Consider the following 24327-nt stretch of genomic DNA (forward strand, 5'->3'; position numbering starts at 1 on the left):
GATCGGTAAACTAGTCCTAAAGACGTTTAGAACATATTTCTTTCACAATTATCAATTGTAGTTTAAATAAACAATTAAAGTTATTCAAAGTTTGATTTCTCTTCGAACGATACACAATTTATTCTTAATTTACATCAAACAATCAACATATCTCAGTGTAGTTTTGTTGCCTAATCGAGAGCTGCTATTATAAGGAATATAAGTTCATGTTTGAAAGTAAGGAATGAATACTAAAAAGGCAAGTGATAAAAGTTGTTCTCTCCGCAATCGAACGAATGTCCAGTGCAAGTGTAAATAATTTTCTTAGCCCGGAAACTCAGGATCACAAATTCGAGATTGTAATTTAACTGATTGCATAAATCAGACGGTACTTCGCGGTAATGTCATACACATTGTAAATTTTCGTATGGATTAATATCAATAATAAAGGGAGAAAATTCAAATTATAGCATACTATTTTTGTCTTCCACAGTCATCTCCAGATCATCGGCAAACTAAAGACGAACAAAAAAGTTCACAACGATTTATTGTACGTGTGTGAATTACTTACCCAGTCACCATTTTTTCCCGTCACTCTACTCGGACAGTCCATTAAAATCTACAAATTTCGATAGTTCACAATAGAGAGAAAGTTGTGTAGGTAAGCAGAACAGCTTTCGTCTTTCGCACCATAAATGCTCTCATCCGGTAGCTCTACGGACGACAACTACCAATGCAATCCGGCGTTCGGCGTCTTCCGCTACTTTGCTGACCACCACTCGCCAGACCGGTTCCTGTTCCTCCTCCGCGCATCGATGTGTCACCATACTGAATGCCGCTGCCAATCCGTTCCGGGTCCAGCTCACCGGTCTCAATCTTGGCCAAAATAGTTTTCGAGCACTTTAGAAATGCTTCCTCTACGTTCTCGCCAGTTTTGGCGCTCGTCTCCAGAAAAATCAACTCGTTCTCCTGTGCAAAGTTACTCGCCTCCAGGAATGTCACTTCTCGTTCTTCCTCAAGATCCTTCTTGTTACCAACCAGCAGGATGCAGATATTTTGCGAGGCCAGTGTTCGGGCATCATTCAACCAGCTCGACAGTACATTGAAACTGTCGCGGGAAGTTGTGTCGTACACCAGCAGAGCTCCAGCGGCTCCCCGGTAGTAGGATCGTGTGACCGAACGGAATCGCTCCTGGCCGGCTGTGTCCCAAATCTGTAGCTTTATGGATTTACCGCCGACATTCACGATGCGAGAACCAAACTCAACCCCAATCGTGTGAGAACTGTCCTCTTTGTCTGGGAACGAAACATGGAACGATTTAAACCGCTTGATCAATAAACAAATCAAACGCTGTAAAATACATTCAAACAGTGGTTGCAGTTAAGAATCAATGAAAAAGTCGACTCCATTGCAAAACCGTGCATTTTATTTTCACTGCCTGCTACAAGGTCATGATAACCAGCACAGTAAACAACGAAGAACTTCGCTTCGAATGAGTTCTGAACCACTACCACCCACATACACTGTTGCATTCACACGAAAGCTACAGTAAACCATATAGACCTACATTTGTTTTCGATGAAATGATGCAGCAGACACGATTTTCCACTTCCAGCACGGCCGATAATGAGAAACTTGAACAGATAATCTGCGACGAAGGAATAAAACAAAAGAAACAATATTACACAGCGAGGAACCGCAAAAAGTGATGAGTCCAAAGTAGACGTATAAATCGGAATATCAATATTAGTTTACGGAAGCACGCTCTGTTGCTGCTACGACAGTAGCAGCAGAGATCCCGTTCGAAAACAAGTGACTCAAAATTTAATTGAGCCTATATGGTGAGCTATGGTCGCTGTATGCTTACCGTAAGATTCAGACATCGTTTGCGATTTAGGCTTCCGAATTTGATCGGAAAACTATGTCAATTTATACCGCACTGCGACGCGAACCAAAAAGATATTGAAAAAATGGTTTATTTCGTGATAATTAGCATTTAACTTCGCAGTTTCACTTTTTTGGCAATGTTTTGAAAACTTTGCTATTGATAATTTGACATTTGATGATACGCAAGCAGAAAATAATAAAAAAAGTCCGTCGATGCATGGGCGTCGGCGAAAAGGTTTTTTAACGCGATTCATGACAGCGATTCCATTGTGTAACCCAGCCTTACCATGTTGGATCTCCATCCAGTAAGTTCAGCTGGAAAACGAATCGGTTGTAGCACTGGAGCCGGAATATTAACTAAAACCAATCAGAACTGCGGCTCGTTTTCGGCTGAGCTTTATAAAGTATACTTAGAAACAACTAGAAAAACTACACGGTTAAATAAAACAACCTGCAGAATAAGTTCTTTTAACTTATTGTTTGTGGCACTAAAAACTGGATTCTAACCGCACTGCGCACTTACCACTCTTTCATTAAATTCTTCTCATAGACTGGTTAGTTCGAATGGTCTGTCTATGAAAGTACCATATCTATCACTGGAAATACATGTGTTTTGACAGCTCGCAGTTTTGAGATCACTCGCACTTTGAAAGTGCGGAGTCCAGGTTGGTGGGAAGTGCGCAATACTTTTGAATTGTGCGTCGCTTTCGCACTTATTAGTGTTGCCAAAAACAAAACGAGAGATTCGACTCAGTCGAGGTCTTCCGTGGAGGAAGGTACTTTTGAGTTGTTTGGGGTATACTCAAAATTAGGTAAATTCAACTTAAATGTGAGTATAAAAAACCTATCAATGAGTTGTAATTTTTGCCGTGGTTAAATGGAAACTACCTTCAACACGGTTTACCTACTTTTAACTTCCCCCACGATACCACGAGATTGAGTCAAAGGAACTCAATTTTAGGTAGTTCTTCGTTTCCGTGTAGAAAGAGAATTGCGGAGAGAAAAACATGCTTGAATTAAGGATATATTCGCAATTCCTTACTATTGCCAAGCGCCCGAAACTTATTACCTTACCATTATCGATGTTGATGTTTAGTAAGCACCATTCCTCTATATTATCTATATTGACCATTGTATGAAATGCCTTAATCTCACAAATTTGACAAGTACTGGTCCTTTTGTTTACAGTTTGGACTTAATAAATTTGAATTCAATTAAAATAAGCTTAGTGCTAATAATCAATTCCCAAGAAATTTTACCGCAAAACTACTTATCGATTCAGAGAACACTAGAAGTAATTGATAAACAATTAATTAGTTCACTTATTAGTTCTCATATACATTTCCCCACAATAGGGAATAGCACAATTTAATTGTAAGGCGTTCTAGAGTACATCTTTACTTTCAAAAACATGATTCCTAATATATTTCAAATGTTTCCCAATATATCATTTTGAGAATACGAATAATCTCTAAGTTCAAAATATAATCATCAGGACCACCACCTGTCACATTTAATGCATGACGTCACTGTGCAGTGACCAATTATCTTGAAGCACAGCAGAGTTGAGTCCTGAGCTAGGGGCAGGAATGAAATGTTTAAAAAATTTGCATCAAATTAGAAAAAATGCATTTAATTTCCATTTTTGCATCAATTTTGCACTCCCTCGCAGAAAAGTTTGTTTAAAAAACGTCCTACGTTGTTCCACTTTGTTCGACGTTTTGTGGAATGTAGGGCTAGTTTTTTCGTAGGGTTTTGACGACTTACACGCAACTCAAAAGACATTGCACGCAACGCAAAATACATTATGAATTTCTATTTTGATGTAAATAAATGCATTTAATTTCGCTGATTTTTAAAAATGCATCACAAGTGATCTGCCCCTATGGTTCCGATCATGAAAGACTCGGGAGATTCGCCCCTGAATTGATATGAGACAAGCGAATCAAACGGCACTTCGAGAAACTCATCCATTGCCACACGTCGACGAATTATTGGGATCTGTAAATGGAGCTGCGCGTTTTTCGAAAATTGATATAAAGGAGGCATACCACCAGATCGAAATCTCCGAACGCTAAATGAAGGGTCCGTCCATACACGTTGCTAAGAGAGCAGATTTGATACAAACCGCTAGCGACCAGTGTTTCTGTGATAGTCATCTCTAGCGACCAGTGTTTCTGTGATAGTCATCTCTTGTTCCGATGGTGCATTTTCAGGAATGTAATACTTGAAATCGTAATCGAAAATCCACCGAAGATGAGGGAAATTATAATCCCCTACAACAAGTTCATTGTCTTGACGGTTGATCTTCTCAGAAATATTCTGTACCGCGGAGGAGTGAGAGTTGTACTTATCAAGATCGCTGTTCGGTCTCAGATAAAAGCAGCAAAGATATAAAGATTGGCATGGCAGTGAAACGCGTACGACAACTTGTTCCAAATGTTCACATCCAGGCAACGCACCTCGACCATTTGTAAAGGCGGGACTCTTTCGGGATGAAGAATTTTTTTAATTTAATTCTTTAATTTGAGGTGCGCGATACAATGGTTAAAACACGGATCAATTTGCACACGCAGGTGCTGCCATATTTATATTGATTGGAATCGAACATTCTGGTAATCTGTGATGGTGGTAGTTTTTGACAGGAACCTATCAACATCAATTGTGTCTCACTGTGTATGTTACCAACTTTTCTAGAATGTAGCGTAGCTGGTGTTGTACTAGTGAAGCTGGCGTTGGCGTAGTGCAGCGAACGATGGCGTAGCGTAGCTACCCGAATAGAAATGCATAACAGTATTACAGCATTTTTTATTGTTACATTACAACGAAAAACAATGTTATTCTGGAAAATTTACAATGGAAATATAATCACATTTGTTGTTTCTACATCCAATTTCATTGTAAACCCGATTTTTACATGGAAAAAGGGGGGTCGTTAAGGAATGTAACAATGAAAAAATTGATCTTTTCCCATACAATCTGAAATCAAAAACATCGATTTACATTGTTTTTCCGTTGTAGATTTTGGAGGCATGAAGGACTGCATCATAAGTACATTGATGTAACAAGAAAAGTTGTTGTTAACTAATAAAACTGTTGTAAATTCAACGTTTCTACGATCAATTTCGATATTACTTTCTGTTCGGGTAGCGTTGGCGCGCTTTCAAAGCGTCTGCTGCGTAGTAGATGCGTTGCTATCCACATCACACATCGAAGCAACCGAACTGAGATTGCTGTCAGCAATTTTCATTCCGTCTTCAAACTTTTTCGTGAACGAACGAACAGTTCCAGTTAATTTTATCTTTATCGCAATAAAACACCACCTCCGCGGCTTAGATGACTGATAGAAGAGTTGCGATCGCATCGGAAGATTGTATCACCACGTATAGTCAGGTTTCGGTGAGAACGATATTATCGTAGTCGCAGGAAGTGAGGGCAACCAAGAAGGCCTGCGTTTTAGTTCTTATTCCGCGAACGTTCCGGTAGTAGACGGACGGGAAATCATGTAAAGGGTGTGCTAGGAACCAAAAGGTTTTCAGGGAGGGGATTATCATCTAAAGCAACAAACATACCCAGTGAGCAAATTTTCTGGCAGAGACCGCTCTGCTAGATTTATGTAAGTCTTGGTTTGGCAGCCCTGTCAGATTTCTGCGCGTATCCTGTCGAGTTAGTTGAGCTAGGGCGAACTCGGTTTCGCTCACGGTTTGCTGGCAAATTTTGACAGGAACCGAGCAAAACCCTGGCATAACTCGGAAATAAACCGTGCAAAGGTCCTGGCAATTCCGACCTGGTAGAATTTAGCACGAATCGAGCAAAACATCTGACAAAGATGTGGCAAGAAGCGTAAAGCGGTTGTTGCATTTGAGCGAATTTTTTGTCAGAATTCTCGCACAAATCGCGCAAAATACTGGCAAAAAGCTGCCAGAATCAAGTTTGCTTTGCACACCTTTTGCTAACTTTCTGCTTGCCACGGTGACAGAGTTTATCTGCCAGGGTTCAAATCAGGTTGACTACCCTACAATGGGTAATTTAATATAACTTCATAATTTATTAAAGTTTAGGTATTTCATTCTAAGTGTGTACTGTTGTGTAACCCTAGCTGAATGTTTTGTCAGAAAAGTTGCTGTCAAAATTTGATAACCATCAACCAAAATACTATTTTCGGATTCTTTCGGAAAATTCGAAAAATCCAACCAGTAAAATGCCTGAATCCAGCTTGACCGTTTTTGAAAAAGATTATTTCAATGCTGAACGGTGTAAGTATTATAATACTATTAAAAAAACAATATACAAAATCAAGATTCCTCTTCCCTTTCTTCGTAGACGTCAAAGAACTCGTACAGGATTGCGTAGGTGGCCCGGAACTACAACAGACCAAGGCGAAAATCCAAAGCCACAGCGACACGGTTTCGTCCACGTTGAAAAAACATGTTTACGAGAACTATATGCAGTTCATTGAGACAGCCAAGGAGATTTCCCGTTAGTATCAGGTTTTGATCTATACTAATGATCAGTGACTAACATTATTTTCCAGATTTGGAATCGGAAATGTACCAATTGTCGCACATTCTGATCGAACAACGTAATCTACTGTCCACTCTGAGAGACGAGTCTATGCTGGATGATCGGAAGTGCATAATCGAGGAGCAGAGCATCGATCCGAATGTGAACGAAGAGCAGCAGAACAAAAAGGCAATTCAACTTATTAAAGAATCGCTGGTTGGCTATAAGGTATGTAGAGGAACGGTTCTTGGGTTCAGTTTTCTTTGTTTACGTGAGAATCATTTTTAGGGGAATCTAGACGACAAAGTGTTTATTTACGAAGGAGGTCTCATCGAGTTGGACACGAACGATTACCGACCGATCTGCCGAATTCATCTATTTCTGTTCAACGATGTTTTAGTGTTAGCCAAAATCAAGCACGATAAGTAAGAGGGTTAGTCGGTCTCGAAACGATTATTGTTAAATTATGTGCGTTTTTGCTCGATTTCAGAAAGCTTGAGTTTCTCACGGAATATGACACTAAAAAGATTGCGGTGATCAACATCAAGGCTCTGGATGGGGTCAATAAAAATGCAATTAACGTTATCACTAGCGACGGGGCACGAATTTTTCAGTGTGTAAACTCCGCCTCTAAGCTGGAGTGGATCGATAAGTTTGAGGTTGCCATCAAGTTCCATCAGCTTAAGCACAAGAAAGGTCCTGCGCCGCAACCTCCAACGTCGTTAAAATTCGATCAAAAACAGCAAAAATCGATTGACAGTGAGATCTGTCTTAGTCCGACCGCATCCGAAGTAGCTGCAGTCGCTGAAAATTTAGCCCCGGACTGGTTGGCTTCCGCTCCCGAGGAGATTCAGGCAGAAATTGCACAACGTCACTTCGAGGATAGTCTGGCACTGGTTCAACGGTGTGAGGGGTATCTGGCTAAAGATAACACTTTCCGCGGTGCAGCGGAGACGGCAGTAAAAATCAAAACGTTGAAGTGTACTCTTTCTTCGGTGCTGATGCAGGAGTTGTCCAGTTCGCAGAGTAGGAGCTTGCAGGCCGCTCTAAGATCAAGTCGAAGACCTTTAAAACTGCTGGTTGAAATGGGAAAAGCACGTGAAGCGTGCGGAATTTTGCTGCGAGTGTGCACTAGCGCAATTCGGACATCTCAGCGCCAAGCTAGGAGAAATAATCTGGCTATTTCGGAGATGTTCTTTTGTGATGTGGCGCAGGTTGCGAGTGAATTCCTGCGGGCCTTCAGCAGCAAAGCGTCCTGCACCAGTGGTAAGTTTATGGTTTGGACATGAATTTCTCGCAACTAAAACGGACTATTTTTTTAGCGTTGATTGTGTGGTGCAACATGGAACTGCAGTACTTTGCTTCTCAGTTGATAAAACATTACCTGACAAAAGACACCCAACTGGAAATGGTAGCCAAAGTGGTGGAAGGTGTACGGAAACCTTGTTCGAAGTTGACCGATATTGGGTTGGATCTGTCCTATCACATGGAAGGTCTGCTGAGGAACACACTGGAACAACTGCTCGAAGAAGCCAAATACCGGCTGGTGGACTCAATCGGTCGAACCGAGGACGTTTGGCAGCCATACAATCTTCAGACGAAGACCAATTTGAGATCCGTCACGAAAGAGTTTGATACTCTTGGACTGGACTTGAAGCCCCTGGTGACCGGCGATACGTGGTTGAATCTGACCCAAACGACGGTTAATTTCTGTCGGCATTTTCTCACTACGACCGAAAGCTGTGCTTATCTGGCGAAGTACGAGTCTCTTAAGTTGGACGCGGAAATTCTGCTGAAGGATCTGTTCCTTGCGCAACATGGAATTAAACCACAGGGAGTTATGGGCATTGATGTGAGTGAGATAACGTATTTTCCTATTGTTTTAATAGCACATTTTTTTTTAACTTGACAGCTCAACTTCGTCTCCAAGAACAAAGTCTACATGAGTGAGGTACTCCTCCCAATTGCGATCGCTCAATTTAAAAAAATCTCCGGCAAAACTCCGGATATTCTGGTAGAACTACAGTTGCAACTGCGAGGACCGCCGAAACCAAAACCGCGCAGTGTTTACAAAACGGATGTTCTCTAAAATTACCACAAGCATTTATAATACAGATAAAAATACGTTATATTTATTCCATTTTACAGTTTAACCGGTAAACACGAAAAGCACACTAATCATCGAAGGTAGTTTTCTTACCCCGAAACTCCTTGATGCCCTTTTCTTTCTGCTTGGCCGCCCAAGATGGATGAATATCTGACGGCAGCAATGGCAATTCTGACACAGTTGAATCCGTGGATTCGAACACGATTTTCTTTCCCTGAAAAGGTTTAATTTCTCTCTGCTTTTGCTTTGCTGCCCAAGAAGGATGGACATTCGCCGGTGCTGGCTCTGGCGCATCATCCGTAGAATTGAAAGTGATTCTTTTTCCGGCAAAAGGTTTGATTCCCTTCTGCTTTTGTTTTGCTGCCCATGAAGGATGCAGGTTCACATCTTCGGGAGAAGCCGATTCCTTGGTTTGACTTCGATCCTCTGAACCGAATGTAATTTTCTTGCCCGCAAAAGGTTGTAGTCCTTTTTGTTTCTGTTTCGCAGCCCACGATGGATGCAGGTTTGAATCGACTTGACCTGGAACAAATAAAATAAACCAATTTTCTTCCCTAAGTTTGTTAATAGGAAACTTACCCTTCGCTTGCGGGTTTCCTTTCCAACGCGAATCATCTTTACTGTTCGCTCTATCGCCAAAAATATCTTTCCGCTTGTTAGCTCGCTTCCAACTAAATTCATCTTCCCTTTCCATTACTTTCTGATCGACCGCTGGAGCTGTTGCCACGTAACTCTGACCCGAACTGGTCACGAAAAAGCTGTCTTGAATCTGAACGCATTTGCCACTATCGTCTAGAGCCTCAGATCGGTTAACCTTTTTATTCTTCTGAATTTTTGAGTCCTTTCGATCAATCTTGCGCTTCGTATGTTTCTTTTCAACTTTAACTTCGATTGGGTTGAGTTTCACGTCTCCCACGGCACCGCTAGCATCGTCGGATACTCTTTGCTCAGAGCCCGAATCTGCATCATATTCAACGTCACAAAACCCTTGATCTTCCGAATCCTGCTCTGCAGATTTCTTTTTCGCTTTTTTAATCACCCCCTTCTTTTTCCTTTTAACTTTCGAACCCTTACCTTCACCGCGCCCTTTCAAATACTTATCCAACACTTCCATTTTATTGGTTAAAGCAAACCGTCTAATCAATGCTTTCGTTTCCGGCAGTAACTTTTTGTTCTCGGCAAACCTCATCAGCACACGTTCTTCCACCGTCGCTGTGCTACCGACCTTACTAGGCTTGAACCTGATAACAGCCTTAGCCAGCTCGGATGCAGTTTGCGTTCGTATGTGGGTGATGAGCGGTTCCAAAGAGGCCAACTTTTTGACCGCTCGTGTGTTTTCCGGATTTGCTTCCCGTTTGCTTTGCCAAAATTTGATATCGCGAACCAGTTTGTGGATGATGTTTTCGCGGGCCATTTTCACGTGGTTCCGGAAGATTTGAAGCTGGGAATGAAAAACAGGCAATACAGTTTCATTTGGTTGAGCAGTGGGAAAAATACCTACCTCTCGATTTAACTTATCGGTGTCCATTTCTGATTATTTTTGCTTCGTTTCGTGGTGCTTTTAATATTAAAAAAGTGTTGTTTTTGAAATTCGCCTTGATTTGACATTTGTTGTGCACTCTAACCAAAAACTGCCAAGAATCTCCAAAATTCACTACCGGCTACACACAAAAATGTGGATATCTCACATATTTTTGAAAAGGGCCAATAAATAAAATGAAATGGATCGAGAAAAATGAATTTGAATTTGTGCTAATCAATTTTGTTGATTAGCACAAATTCAAATTTGCAAATTAAAAAAAAAAAAAAAACGAAACAGCAACGGAAAAAAATTTCATTAGTAACTAGAACTAGCGCTGTATAACACGTGATTTTAAAAAAGAATTTGTAAAAAGTGATTCTGCAGTGGATTTGAGAATCTTCCGAATTCCAAAGAAGATTCCCTATTAATCATCTTATGATTCAAAAACCTAACGACATGTTCAGGGTATCATCCAAACAATATTTGGAATCGTTGCACTATATGGGTTAAAGTTCGTGTATAATATTTTTTGCTAGGGTTGGCCCTCCTCCCTACACACAGAAAAAAAAATATTGGTAAAAGTAAGAGTGTTCCGCTCTTAGCAAAAAAACAACCAACGCCAACTATTAGGTAAAAAGTAAAAGTTTTAAACTAATCAAGAATAATAATCAAAGTAAAAGTTTTCCTTTTAAGCAAATGAAGAAAAATACTCAAAATAAAAGTTTTATTTTAAAATTAAGAGAATGCGTTGGTTGTTTTTTGCTAAGAGTGAAAAACTATTATTTTTACCAACATTTTTTTTCTGTGTGTACCGAAACTCTACTGTATTCACTGTATTCAAAATTATTTTAGTTAGTATAATCAATTAATGAGTTATTGTTAAAGTAATGCCATAATTTAACAAAAAAGTGCTCTTAATTCCATTAGAAATTGTGTGAAGAAGTCTAGGGGCAGATCACTCTAGAAATGCATAACAAATTTGCACCAAATTATAAAAAATGTATTTAATTTCCATTTTTGCATCAACTTTACACTCCCTTGCAGAAGAGTTTGTTTAACAAACGTCCTACCAGCGTAGGACTTTGTTCAACGTTTTGTTGAATGTAGGGCTAATTTTTTGTAGGTTTTTGACGTCTTACACGCAACGCAAAATACATTGCACGCAACGCAAAATATATTGCACGCAGCGCAAAATACATTATGCATTTCTATTTTGATGGAAAGAAATGCATTTAATTCAGCTGATTTTTAAAAATGCATCACAAGTGATCTGCCCCTAGTGCACACCTATTTTCTCAAATTCTCCTCCACAGATTCACTCTCAAATCTTTTCAATATTTTGCCACGAAAATTAGAGAAATTAAGTTCAAATGTTGCATTATTATATGGAAATTGACTAACGCTTTGAGTATCATCAAAATCTATTAAAAGCAATTTTCACCGAATGAACCTAAACTCTTACCCCCTCGTCGATATATACATGAATATTTGCTTGGTATATTGTAAACCGTGTATAAGTGCAAAATTGAAATAAAGCAACTTCGAAATTCATTGTTCATCGGATGCTTCTATTCTATTTGATCTATATATTACTGACAATAAATTTTATGTTAGGCACTCCAGTATGCTTTCAGTTTTTCAAGCATTTTCATGTAGCCGTTTATTAGTTAGCGATTTGGTTTGTCGTCGAAATTTGTAAACGTAAGTTGTTGCAGTTTTCGAGTAAAACCGAGGACGATCCAAATAAAAATTTGCATAACAACTCAGACAACAGATTATCGAAAGAGGATAAGATAACTAGATCATCAACATTCTATGTAGAACTTTGCTACTTTCCCATTATTTAAGATTGAATAGAATATAAACGCCGTTAGAACTCAAACACTCGCCATTTCATTTGTGCGCAACATTCTTGGATACCAACCATTCCTTCATGACTTTGCAGTAGATTAATAGTACTTTCAAGATAATACAATATCACCTGAATATTTTTGCAACCTTTTTAGAAAACTGGCTAAGAAATATGACATTTTTAATCAAAGAAACATCACTAACTCTTTATATAAGCATCGGAGCGTCTTAAAATGTTCAACAAAGTTGTGACGTTTTACAATATCTAAAACATTGCAGAGAACACTGTTGTAGAGAAATCAATATGACAAAAATTATTTCCAAAAAACAGATTTTTAAAGGATGCTAACGAAAACTTCTCATAACAACATAACAAATCGGCTGTAGATAGAGTTAGTATCTTCAGTTAAAATACTTAAAATAACATTCTCTACAACTTTGCTGAAGACTCAAATCGCCTATCTCCTTTCAGTGAAAAGTTATAATTCTGAAATGCCTTTACACTTCATTTTGGAACATGACCGCCTACTTCAAAAAATCCCCCTTAACAACTCCAAAAACTTGTCTGAAATCACCAAAACTCAAAACCCTATAGTTTAGCCACAAAATAATTAATGGCATGAATTTGCTCATTTTGACCACTGTGCACCGGCAGGCAGGTGAGTCTCGGTGTCCATTGCAGCTCGTTCAAATTGACTGAACTAACATTGACTTATTTGACGTCAAGGACCCTAACACAGTTGTAATGTGTATATCCAACATACATATAATAGACAACATACATATAACTGTTCAATTCGCCATCGGATTTAACCTCATTTGACAAAAATTCCACCCTTGTCCCTTGGGTGTGGCCAATTTGACCAAAAAACCTTCAGAATGTCCTTCAGTGTAATTATTTTGCAAAATCATGAAGTTTGATATGTCGCGTTATGGAATGGGTCGAAAATTGTCCTCTTACCCGGCAGAACCAGGTTATTAGATCACCACGGGATGTGGTCAATTTGGCCAAAAAACCTTCATGGTGGTCAAATGTCCAAAATCTTCAAAATAAGTGAATTAACTCTTGTTTTTAAAACAAAAAGAAACTTGACACCCGTATTCTCAACGGTTGTATGGCTTCGGTAACGAAATGTTGCCATTCAGGAACATCCGTGGGTATCCGCGGAACATACGTTTTTATGTAACTTTCGAATTTTAAAAATTCTCCGAATAAAAAAACCGACCGGAAACAACTTAACATGAATTCCCAACAAACAACGAAAGCTTAACAAGCCTTTCATACGAGAGAATAAGCTGAAGCTTTAAGCTATTATCCAGATAAATTGTTTTTTGGGTTGCTTCCGACGAGAAAATGATTGTTTTTATCATGTTTGAAAATCTATGCCTTTCTGAAATACCTGGCATTTGTTAAAAGCATTTAAAGTTTTATTTTGACAGTTTGGCGGAAAATTTTCCGTGATAAAAATCCGACCCAAAATCCCGGCCCAAATTCCGTGATCAAATTCCCGTGGTGTACAGTAGCCTTAAACCCAATTCTGGAAAACGGAATCTGGAATGGCGGAAAATTTTCCGTGATAAAAATCCGACACAAAATCCCGGCCCAAATTCCGTGATCAAATTCCCGTGGTGTCAGTACCCTTAAACCCGATTCTGTAAAACGTCACGGATTTTTAAAATTCTTCGCTAAAAAAAAACTGGCCGAAAACAATTCAACATGAAATGTTTACGACGAGAAAAATGATGTTTGTATTACCACAGAAAACAGACGTCCATCTTCAGCATTCAACTTGTGTAAAATCTCTAACGGTTTCGAAGGAAGTTGGGATATCCAAACCAGGTGCGCTACTGTCGTCATGTTTTTTGTGGCTGAGTTCGACTGAATTGATAGCGGTTATTCCTCTACCCAGTCAAACTAGTTCGGAACCGGTTCGGACTTCCAGTATGAATTCCAGCTCAACCGATAGAGTCGGAATCGGTTTTCTTTGAGCAAGATTCCATACTAAATCCATTCAGGATTTCGAACCGGTTCCGGAATGGATTTAACGGGTAGTTGGGATAGGTTGGTGTGGCGGCGCTAGTGTTTATCGTATATTAATTCAAATGTTTACACACGTTTTTTAAATATTTTTGTTCGATCATGGATGTCTGTTCTCTGTGGTATTACGTTTAAAAATCTGTGCTGTTCTGAAACAACAGGTATTTTTGGAGCAGCAGAAGTTTTATTTTGATAGTTCCTAAAGGCTACTGTGCACGTGGGGAATTTGATCATGGAATTTGAGCCGGGATTTTCTGCCGGATTTTGATCACGAAAAATTTTCCGCCATCATTTCTCCAAATTGTCAATAGAAATATTAGTAAATATTTTTCTTGATTATTTGTAATATATTTTACACGGCGCAATGCGTTAGCACTACTGAGCCGTGGATCTGCCGTTTTTTACAATATATAAAAATAGAAAAAATATCGCTACAATATGTTCGTCGGGTCTTGTTGACGCATCTTACTGCTGCGTGTTGAGATCCTCTTCCTTAGTGGTGAAATATTAAGTGCGTTGTCTGTCGCACCTTGGGGGTCATTCGGTCCATCTTCTCGCGTGTTTTTGTTTATGTCCATATCGTCATCGGTACTGCATTCATGTTGCTCACGGTCGGATGTCCTTATTTGTTGTTTGTGCTTACGGATCGCTATTGTAAATCCTTCTTCATCGATATTTGATTCCTTATTGGTGGTGTTGGTTGTTGGTTTGGAAACATTTGCTGTAATTGTTGTTACTTCGATGTTGGTAATGGCAGTTGATTTAGTGGTACTGGGTTCGATCGTTGTTGAGCTGGGGTTAGTGAATGCCCGGTCCGCAGTCGTTGGTTTAGCATACGACGACTGTATACCGGCTTTGGTCATATCACGTGGAATTTCCTTAGCAGTCTCTGCCGAAGGTTTCCCGTGGTGTAGCGGCTGATCACAATATTGACATGTAGGAATCTGCCCTGGGTACGTGATTAGTGTTCGTTGAGAATATTCAACACCTTGAAATGATATGCATGTGAAAGTCAAAAAAGAGAAAATAGATTTTTATCGGACGCATTCTCACCACACGAACACCGTTGCGGAGTCCGTAACACTACCCAAGTAACCAATAGGCATTATAACGTAGCCTAATATCTGCTTTAGATCCACATATAAAGCTGTCCTTAAAAGCCGTGAAGCCCTAAATACTTATTTAATGCTGATATTATGCCAGAAAAGGCGAAATATAGTGCTATTACTGTGCGGAGATTGACAGCTCGTTTCTGCAGTACTAATGCTATTATATAGCAAAAGCGTACAAATGTCAAATTTGAAAGCCTTATATTGGCACTACTAATGCTATTAAAAAGCTTCAGTTGGTTGTCATTGTCCGCCATGGTTTTAAAACCATTTCTTATGTTTCCTTTCGGTATGATGAGCAAAAAGGAAAATTTTTAAAATAAAATATTCTGTTTAAAACCGTAATTGACTCTGTTTAGAACATTGTAATGAATATCCTTAATGGGTTTTCGTTCTCACATGATATGAATGTTTACGAAAATTACCTTTAGTAAGTCTCGAACTGAGATACCTTGCCTCGTCCTTCACGGTAAGTGCGCTGCGTTTGCTTCCTGGACTATATTGCATATGTTCGATTGAAATGAAATATGCCGAATATAATCTTCAAGAAGAGTTGCATAACAAATAAACCCACAGCATTACAATAGCATTATATCAGCTTTTTATATCCTCTATAATGGCATTAAATGCACTTGTAAAGCTTACATGCTTTAAAGATCCTTGAAGCATGTACGCGTTATATCAGCTTTATATACGCATATAGAGCAAGCTATAATGCTATATGTCGGCTGTGTAGTTATGCATTATTGATGCTAATAAAGAGCTTTATTGCATTGTTAATGCTGTAATGGAGTTTCAATGCAACATTAGTGCAAATGTATAGCCAATATAGTGCAATGGCTTAATGCTTATGGTTACTTGGGTATTCACCTCTCCGTATTTTGACATGAATTTTTTTGATAACGGAGGAATGAGTACGTGGTGCTAGGTCAAGTAGCTTAATTTCAATACTATCATCATCTATATACGTTGGGATACTGTATAAAATGTCATTACATTCGACGACGTGTTTCATGTTGTTCTGGGAAGCGAATGATTCTGCTTGACTAAAGTTTTTGAACATAATCAGTACCGCATGACGTAAATGATGGAATTGCACCGCATTAACTTCTGCTACGTTGAGCTTCATGTTCACTTTCAACATTTGCTCCACTTCACGAATTGATGGTCTTACCGGACATTTCAACACAGTTTGCCCGCAACGGGACATACCTAGGGGCAGATCACTTGTGATGCATTTTTAAAAATCAGCGAAATTAAATGCATTTATTTACATCAAAATAGTAATTCATAATGTATTTTGCGTTGCGTGCAATGTTTTTGCGTTGCCTGCAATGTGGTTTGCGTTGCGTGTAAGACGTCAAAACCCTACAGAAAAACTAGCCCTACATTTAACAAAACGTCGAACAAAGTGGATCAGCGTAGGACGTTTGTTAAACAAACTTTTCTGCGAGGGAGTGCCAAGCTGATGCAAAAAATGGAAATTAAATGCATTTTTTCTAATTTAATGCAAATTTGTTATACATTCTCAGAGTGATCTGCCCCTAGGGACATACTCTTGCTTTGTATTGTCACTCATTGTTTGTTCACGTTTCACACACTAGGTAGAAGGAATCAATTTTTGCCTTCGCAAATAGCAGCGGAGCGATTTCTAACGTCTGAACTGAGCGGGATGAGAAACCGAACTGGTATTTTTTTCTTGATTTATAACATTTCGCGCTATTATAACTATTTGTCTATATTCCGTCGTATCTCTCGGTGGTTTTAAACACAAATATATCGTAGAAAAGAAATCGTAAGATCTGTTTAAACACTGTTGCCAAAAATAGTGATCCGGTAAATTACGCGGATAAGATTAGCTTTTTTGGCGATACTCCCAGAGCCGGCTATTTGGAGTTCAAATTGCGTTTGTTTAGAAATCATAGGATACTCTCGGTAGCCGGTTACCCAGAGTTGATAAAATCACATTAAAAACTAAAAACATCTTTTCTCCAGCCTTTACTTTTTCGAGTGATCGTGTACTCAAAAGCGGCCCTTATACATTCAATATTTTTGTCAATACATGGTATTGACGATATTGCTTCACTACGTCAATCCCATTTAAAATGCACATCATCAATAAAAAAAATTCCACTACACGTACAAAATATTGAACGTGTAAGGGCCACTGAAGATCAACTAAATAATAAACATAATAAGATGGGTATGAATTCCTACTTGCCATTTCGTCAGCAACTCTCAGATAATCAGCATTCAAACATGATGATGTCAGTGTGCAATCCTCCAAAACAATCGTCACAACGCAACGCAAAATAATCACCGTACCCCACAATTGGGCCATTAAATGAAGAAGAAGATTTGTCTTTGATTTCATTTGCCGATAGAGCTCATCTATCTAAATATTACAATATTTATGTTCAACATTATAAACTTTAGAATGATTTTTAATTGAATTTCTAAAAAATGTGAACACGTCCTCGTTGTTATTTGCGTACAAAATAGTGAAAAAAGCTCGATTGCGTATCGGAAAATATTAACAGGATATGACGTAATGATCCAATTGAAAATAAGCACAGAGAACAGACATCCATGATCGAACAAATATATTAATAAAACGTGTGTAAACATTTGAATTAATATACAATAAAACACTAGTGCCGCTAGACTTACTTATCCAAACTATCCGTCCAATCCATTCCGAAATCCTGAGTGGATGCAGTATGGAATCTGGCTCAGAGAAAGTAACCGATTCCGACTCAATCGGTTGATACCGAATTCACTCAGAATTCCGAATCGGTTCCGGTATGGTTTCACTGGGTAGAGGTATAACCGCTGTCAATTCAGTCGAACTCAGCCACTAAAAAAACATAGCGACAGTAGCGCACCTGGTTGAGATATCCCAACTATCTTAAAAAACGTTGAAGATTTTTACACAAGTACGTTACTGCACGAAAGACCTCGACTGAGTCGAATGTCTTGTGTTTTTGACAACACTAATAAGTGCGAAAGCGACGCACAACTCAAAAGTACAGTCGTGATTAGCTGGTTGGACATTTTTTAACTGGATCGCTTTTTAGTTGGACCTCCGGTAGTTGGACCATTGTCCAACTAAAAAGCATCTGAATGTCAAAATCTTATGTCAAATTTACTTTGGCAATCAATCTGAGAATTATTAGAGATGTGAATGGATGCAATTAGACTACTAACGTCTCCTTTAGAGAGTTTTTTACATCTGTCAGTCGGTCCAACTAACGAAACTAATTCGTTAGTTGGACAGAGGTGTGGCCCAACCAGCGAATCACGATTGTACCTAAATTTAAGTTAAAAGAACTTATTCTGTGGATTGTTTTATTTTTGCGTGAGAAGATATAGAATTTTGACCAAGTTAAAATAAACAAAAACACAGTGTGAATGGTCCATGCTCAAAAAAGGCCTATACGCAAGCCTTTACGCTAATGGTTTATTTTGATCATGTTATGAATCAACACCGCATCGCATCGTGTATTATTTTATTTTATTTATCTTTTTGTTGTCATTTGGACTTAAGACCTCCTACGGTCCATCACGTTTTGTGCATTAATATATCTGTTTCATCTTGCTTTAAGCATTATAATTCATCATAATGACCCGGCGATAGGAGGTAACTCAGTGCGCGAAATAAATGCGATAAAAAGTGAAAGTAACCAAAATCAAATAGGACTACTTTCATTCGCGAAGAAAATGTCTCGGTTTGCGGCTGTGCAAATCTGTTTCGTAACACTGATAAGCATCAGTTTGGCCCATAAAAACGTTCTTCTATTGTTAGGTAAGCCTTCGTATTACATTAAGTACTCGAAAATTTCCAATAAATGATCATTTAACCGGCAGCGGATGATGGTGGGTTCGAAATTGGAGCCTATCGGAATCGCATCGTTCAAACGGCTGCTCTGGATGCATTGGCAAAAGAAAGTTTAATTTTCAACAACGCCTACGCGTCGGTGAGTAGCTGTTCACCCTCGAGAGCCTCCATACTGACGGGAATGCCGGAGCATCAAAATGGGATGTACGGATTGCATAACGGGGTGCACAACTTTAATTCTTTGAAGAATGCCAAAAGCATTTCTAGCATTCTTAGTAAGGCAGGCGTGCACACTGGATTGATTGGCAAAAAGCATGTTGGACCTGGAGAGGTTTTCAAGTTTGATTATGAACGAACGGAGGAACAGTATCCGATCAATCAGGTTGGGCGAAATATTACATTTATTAAGTTACTAACGAGAGAGTTTCTTCTTGAGAGTAAGAAAAAGGATCAACCATTCTTTTTGATGGTGTCATTCCATGACCCACACCGATGTGGACACATCACTCCTCAGTATGGACCTTTTTGTGAGCGCTGGGGATCCGGTGAGGAAGGAATGGGTTTAATCCCAGATTGGCATCCGATTTACTATGTTTGGGATGAACTGCAGCTGCCTTATTATATACCGGACACGGAGCCCGCTCGGAGAGATGTTGCAGCCCAATATACAACTATTTCCCGTCTTGACCAAGGCGTCGGTTTGGTACTGCAGGAACTAAAAGATGCCGGTTTCGATCAAGACACTTTGGTTGTGTACACTTCGGATAACGGTCCGCCACTGTCAGCAGCCAGGACCAATTTGTACGATCCAGGCATGGCGGAACCAATGTTCATACGGTCTCCAGATGCAAAAAGCCGCAAGAATCAAGTCACTTATTCTATGACTAGCCATCTCGATTTGGTTCCAACATTTCTGGAATGGTACAACATTTCCTACCCGATGGATCAAACAAGCGATAGCAATCTCGTGGATCAAACTTCCCCTAAACCAATCCTTACTGGCAAATCTCTTCTGTCTCTGTTGTACGCTGAACCCCCTGCTGATCCTGATCAGGCCGTATACGCATCACAATCTTTCCACGAAGTCACCATGGCGTATCCGATGAGAGCGATCCGCACCAAACGCTACAAACTGATCCACAATCTCAACCATCAGCTTCCGTTCCCCATCGATCAGGATTTTTACGTTTCTCCCACCTTCCAGGACATGCTAAGTCGTACTCTCGCCCACCAGGATCTTCGCTGGTACAAAACGCTTGCGGAGTACTACAATCGGCCCGAGTGGGAACTGTTTGATTTGAAACTGGACCCGACGGAGCGGAGAAACCTGGCCGGGAAAGTGGTTGCGAAGGAGATTTTCGAAAAGCTGCAGGCTAAACTGCGTAAATGGCAAACCGTGACGAACGATCCGTTTCGTTGTCTGCCGGGTGGGGTGCTGCTGGATACCGGCGAGTATCTCAACAATGCCACCTGTTTGACGCTGGGACAGTGAGAATAGAAGATCTGAATTTGTGGGAGAAATTTCTCGCGTTATTTTTTGCAATTCAAATTAGTTTTTAGGTGTTGGAATCCAGAAAGTTTTACTGGTTTTGTTTCAATATAACTGATTTTGTTGATTTTATTGGCGTACGTATTGATCCGAAAAATTCGTTCTTAAAGCGAGGAAATGTTTCTCAAAGCATCTGCGCCAAGATTTTGCTTAGGAGTACGGTGAATATATTTTCAATTCGAAGGATTTCCGCATTTTATCACTTTGGGGCGAGGCGAACGAAAAGTAGGTAAGTTTCTAATACAATATTACGAGCCATCTGTCCACAAACATCTGGTGCTTGGCAGTGGCGGATCCGGCCCCTCCCGAATTTTTTTAACTTGTTGAGAAATTTTAAAATAGTTTCCATTTTCATTTGCTTTAAACTCAAATTCGTTCCCAAATCAAATTCGACCACCAAAAATGATTTTAATTAAATAAGATTATTACATATTATGTATTGTACAATGAACATTTCAAAAGCAAATTTTCGGACCCTCTCCGAATTTTTTTCTGGATCTGCCCCTGGTTCTTGCGAAAATATCTTAGAAAAGGCCTTCGATAACAATAGGAACAAGTAACGAGGTAACGCCGACGGGAATGATATTGATCAGGCAGATAATAGTATAACTAGACGCCTAGTTGGTGCTAGTTACTGACGAGATGAATTATAAACACAAAAATCAAACATAATTTCAGTTAGGTCTTGTGCTTTTAATGCGCAAATTGGTTTGATCCAATTAACCCTTTTGCGAATTAATATTGCATAATTCCAGGCGTTTGGTTCCCTTTGCCAAACGACAAGAGTTCGTTTTCTCGTCAGCAAACCAGAGCTTCTGTATTTGGTTCCCGGGACATCATTCGGGGCAAGTCCATATGCTATAGGCATACACATGTCGTGTGAACTGTTTGAATTTTGTGTGTCTATCTGTGCTAATTTGGGTACTAGTTTAGATACGTCGTCTAACTGAACATCTTGTTGATGCTAGTTACTGACGAGATGAATTTGAAACACAAAAATTAAATCTACTTTCAGAATTTAAATTTCAGACATAAAGCAAAATACCTAAATTAAAGAACCTCTTTCTAAAAACATATTTATTTTACATATCTAAAACACACACTACATTACAATCACTCCTTAATCGCATTCTTCGGCTTCCTGCCAGGTCTACCCCGGGGCAAATTAACCCACACTCCTTTGGTCTTGCCGGCGGCAAACTTTCGCTCGTGCACCTTCCGATGTTTGGCCAAGTGATCGGACCGCGAGAAACACTTGGGACAAAAGTCGCATTTGTACGGTCGAACTCCGGAGTGGGAACGGAAGTGTCGAGCTAGCTCGTCGGATCGCGAAAAGCGCCACTTGCAGCCGGTCCACTTGCACTGATACGGTTTTTCGCCCACGTGTCGTCGTAGATGGGCTTTTAGGTGCACAGGTTTGGCATACACCTTCCGACATGTTTCGAACGGGCAGATATAACTTGTCGATAGTTCCTCCTGCGGTGGACTGTTGCTGTCAGTTGATTCCGCCGGTCCAGGTGGTTCCCATTTGCTGGTGTTTTGACGAAGAAATGCATCGCAAGAGTCATCGCATAGAAAGGTTCGTTCCGGAAGCTTGAAGTCTTTGTCCCAAATTTCACTAAAGTGGAGGCAACTGTATTCCAGAATGAAGTTTTCTACGTTTACTTCCAAGTCGATATCATTGGCAGGATGAACTTCACCGGGTGATGGTTTGGGATCAACGAACTCTGAACGGGTTGTTTCGATCGAACTTTCAAACAGATACTCCTCTTGTTGGAACACATCGAACAGATCTTCGTGGAACTCGGTGTAGAACTGGTAAAACCCATTCGCTAGAAAATCCTCCGTTGAAACATCAAAACTGTCCATCCCAGCAGAAGCTTCAGTGTCGCCGTTACCGATGTTGAATTGCAACTGATCCTCGCTTCCATGTCTAGACAGCTAAATAACGCCATCAGAAAGCGGCAGTGGACTCGGATTCCCGGATGACCCAGACGAGTCGCCGGGTGAAATCGATACCGCGCGTAGGTTTGGCGGCCGACTGATAAGCCGCGCGCACATGCCACATTAGATCTGTGTGTCTCCAAATCAGACAGAGCGGTATAAACCAGAAGCCCTTTTCCGTCCGAAACGATTGATCTGCTGTAGATCATCGCATCGCTGCAAGAGAACGAGGACAGGACGCATATTTACGGTGCTAATGACCACTAATATTGATCTGGTCGAAACGAGAGTGTTATCGTAATTGCACTTGTTTTGCCACGTTTTTCATCCATGACGTGGTGTGTAAGGAATGGAATCGAATCGAAAAGTGAATAGAAAACAGATGATCGGATGCGCGCGAATTCCCAAAGGAGCAATCTCGTTCTCTTTTGTGTCAACCCAAACGCAAAAGCACATTTTTTTTTATCTAATGTCTGTAATTGGATTTTTTTTCGCTTGAATATTTGAAGCAAACCTTTAATCATAGATTCGTTGAGTCGTGGCTGATATGCTTGTTATGTGTGCTTTAATGGAGTTTCCTCATTAGTCAGCTTCAGAAAATCGATTTTTGCATTTCTCATATAAAGAAAGGCTACGCAATTACTCTAAAAATCATCTTTTTAAACGAGGCCCAAAGGGTCGAGTGTCATTTACCATTCGATTCAGTTCGTCGAGATAGCAAAAAATATCTGTTTGTATGTATGTGTGTATGTCATTTAAACTCATGAAATATTACTTGGATTTGCAGGTCTACTTGGCAGCTGGTGAGGGTTGTTCCAAAGCAATCGACGAAGGGTGAACCGAACAAATCCGCGCTGTACTGTCTTAATTCGATGGACACCGTTGAGATAATGAGAATTCCACACAACTTAACAATATTCCAGCGTTAATCGAACGAGTGAGCGGTAGATAGATTTCAAGCAGTAAATAACTGAAAAGTGCTTAGATATTCTCAATACGAACCCCAAACAGTGCGATGCTATTGCGACAATACAGCTGATATGCTGCTTAAACGTCAGTTGTTCATCGAGAAAAACTCCAAGATCTTTGACACAATTCGCTCTGTCAATCGTGAATTCTGATAGACAGTATTCGAATCGAACTGGCGTTTTTTCTTCGAGAACGTGATGACCGTGCATTTCTTGGGATCAGCCCGGGGACAACTTGACAGCTCCCATATATTGAACTCATAAGAAAATTTTGTGGTGATTTGGTGATGTCATGGCGGCTCGAATGGAACAAAATTTAAAAAAGGCGCATCCCATCTATTATTTTCTATATCTGTAAAAAGTGAACAATTTAAGCATTTTTTCACCAAATTTATTTCGCTGTTCAAACTGTCCATACCTTAACAGAATGGTTAAGGTTCCATTTTGGATCTAAAAATCCAAGAAAAATAAATCGATATCCAAAAATACAAGAATTCGAGCCGCTTCCACATATATTGAAATTCCCGAAAATCTTCGGGATCGAACCAACATGAAATCCTCCGGTAGACGCCGTTCAATTAGTTTTCTGACGGGCTGGAGCTGAGTAATATGCGAAATGAATTCTGAAGGGATCCGTACCAAAACCATCGCAAAATCTTTTGGACAGAATTATTGCAAAAGTCGAACAAAACTCTGGCAAGAGTCGAACATAATTGTATATTCCTGGCAGCATACTTGCTAAAACCGGGCACTACCGGTTTGCTGCCAGAATTCTGGTAAAAGCGCACAAATTTTATCCAAAACCAATTTTGCTAACTGTGTAGAAAATCCTACATATTTCGTTTATATTCCCAAACAAAATTCTAGAATTCTTGAAGTTCTTAATTAATTTGAAACAAGATGTCATATGTTCACGAATTGTTATTGGCTTGGTGATTTACTTTCATTGGCCAAAATGATTTTCATTAATATTTCTCGGCAAAAAGCACTTCACACAACAATAAAACCAAAAAAACGACTTCCAGTTAAATT

At 39.7% G+C, this 24327-nt stretch overlaps 5 protein-coding genes across 5 annotated transcripts; 2 read left to right on the plus strand and 3 right to left on the minus strand.

The window, feature by feature from the left end:
* Positions 1 to 2: 2 nt before the first annotated feature.
* On the minus strand, positions 3 to 2055 carry LOC131685022 (ras-related protein Rab-4B). The gene is made up of 4 exons (XM_058968351.1): positions 1847 to 2055; positions 1547 to 1627; positions 551 to 1274; positions 3 to 494 (listed from the first exon to the last, which is right to left on the minus strand). Exons 1-3 carry the CDS (start codon positions 1860 to 1862, stop codon positions 694 to 696), a joined length of 678 nt encoding a protein of 225 aa, XP_058824334.1. The 5' UTR covers positions 1863 to 2055; the 3' UTR covers positions 3 to 494; positions 551 to 693.
* A 3920-nt stretch (positions 2056 to 5975) lies between these two features.
* LOC131685020 (exocyst complex component 8) lies at positions 5976 to 8550 on the plus strand. Its single transcript, XM_058968348.1, has 7 exons — positions 5976 to 6122; positions 6190 to 6345; positions 6401 to 6597; positions 6658 to 6794; positions 6860 to 7635; positions 7692 to 8221; positions 8282 to 8550. The coding sequence occupies exons 1-7, from the start codon at positions 6068 to 6070 to the stop codon at positions 8456 to 8458; spliced, it is 2028 nt and encodes a 675-aa protein (XP_058824331.1). The 5' UTR covers positions 5976 to 6067; the 3' UTR covers positions 8459 to 8550.
* LOC131685021 (uncharacterized) lies at positions 8473 to 10102 on the minus strand. Its single transcript, XM_058968350.1, has 3 exons — positions 9978 to 10102; positions 9056 to 9917; positions 8473 to 8998 (listed from the first exon to the last, which is right to left on the minus strand). The coding sequence occupies exons 1-3, from the start codon at positions 10002 to 10004 to the stop codon at positions 8544 to 8546; spliced, it is 1344 nt and encodes a 447-aa protein (XP_058824333.1). The 5' UTR covers positions 10005 to 10102; the 3' UTR covers positions 8473 to 8543.
* Positions 10103 to 18453: 8351 nt separating this feature from the next.
* Positions 18454 to 20453, plus strand: LOC131685023 (N-sulphoglucosamine sulphohydrolase). The gene is made up of 2 exons (XM_058968352.1): positions 18454 to 18801; positions 18864 to 20453. The coding sequence occupies exons 1-2, from the start codon at positions 18717 to 18719 to the stop codon at positions 20324 to 20326; spliced, it is 1548 nt and encodes a 515-aa protein (XP_058824335.1). The 5' UTR covers positions 18454 to 18716; the 3' UTR covers positions 20327 to 20453.
* Positions 20454 to 21496: 1043 nt separating this feature from the next.
* Positions 21497 to 22252, minus strand: LOC131680869 (Krueppel-like factor 11). Its single transcript, XM_058961584.1, has one exon. It carries the CDS (start codon positions 22250 to 22252, stop codon positions 21497 to 21499), a length of 756 nt encoding a protein of 251 aa, XP_058817567.1.
* Between the last annotated feature and the right edge of the window lie 2075 nt (positions 22253 to 24327).

This window comes from Topomyia yanbarensis, chromosome 2, assembly GCF_030247195.1.
Source record: "Topomyia yanbarensis strain Yona2022 chromosome 2, ASM3024719v1, whole genome shotgun sequence".
NCBI classification, from domain to species: domain Eukaryota; kingdom Metazoa; phylum Arthropoda; class Insecta; order Diptera; family Culicidae; genus Topomyia; species Topomyia yanbarensis.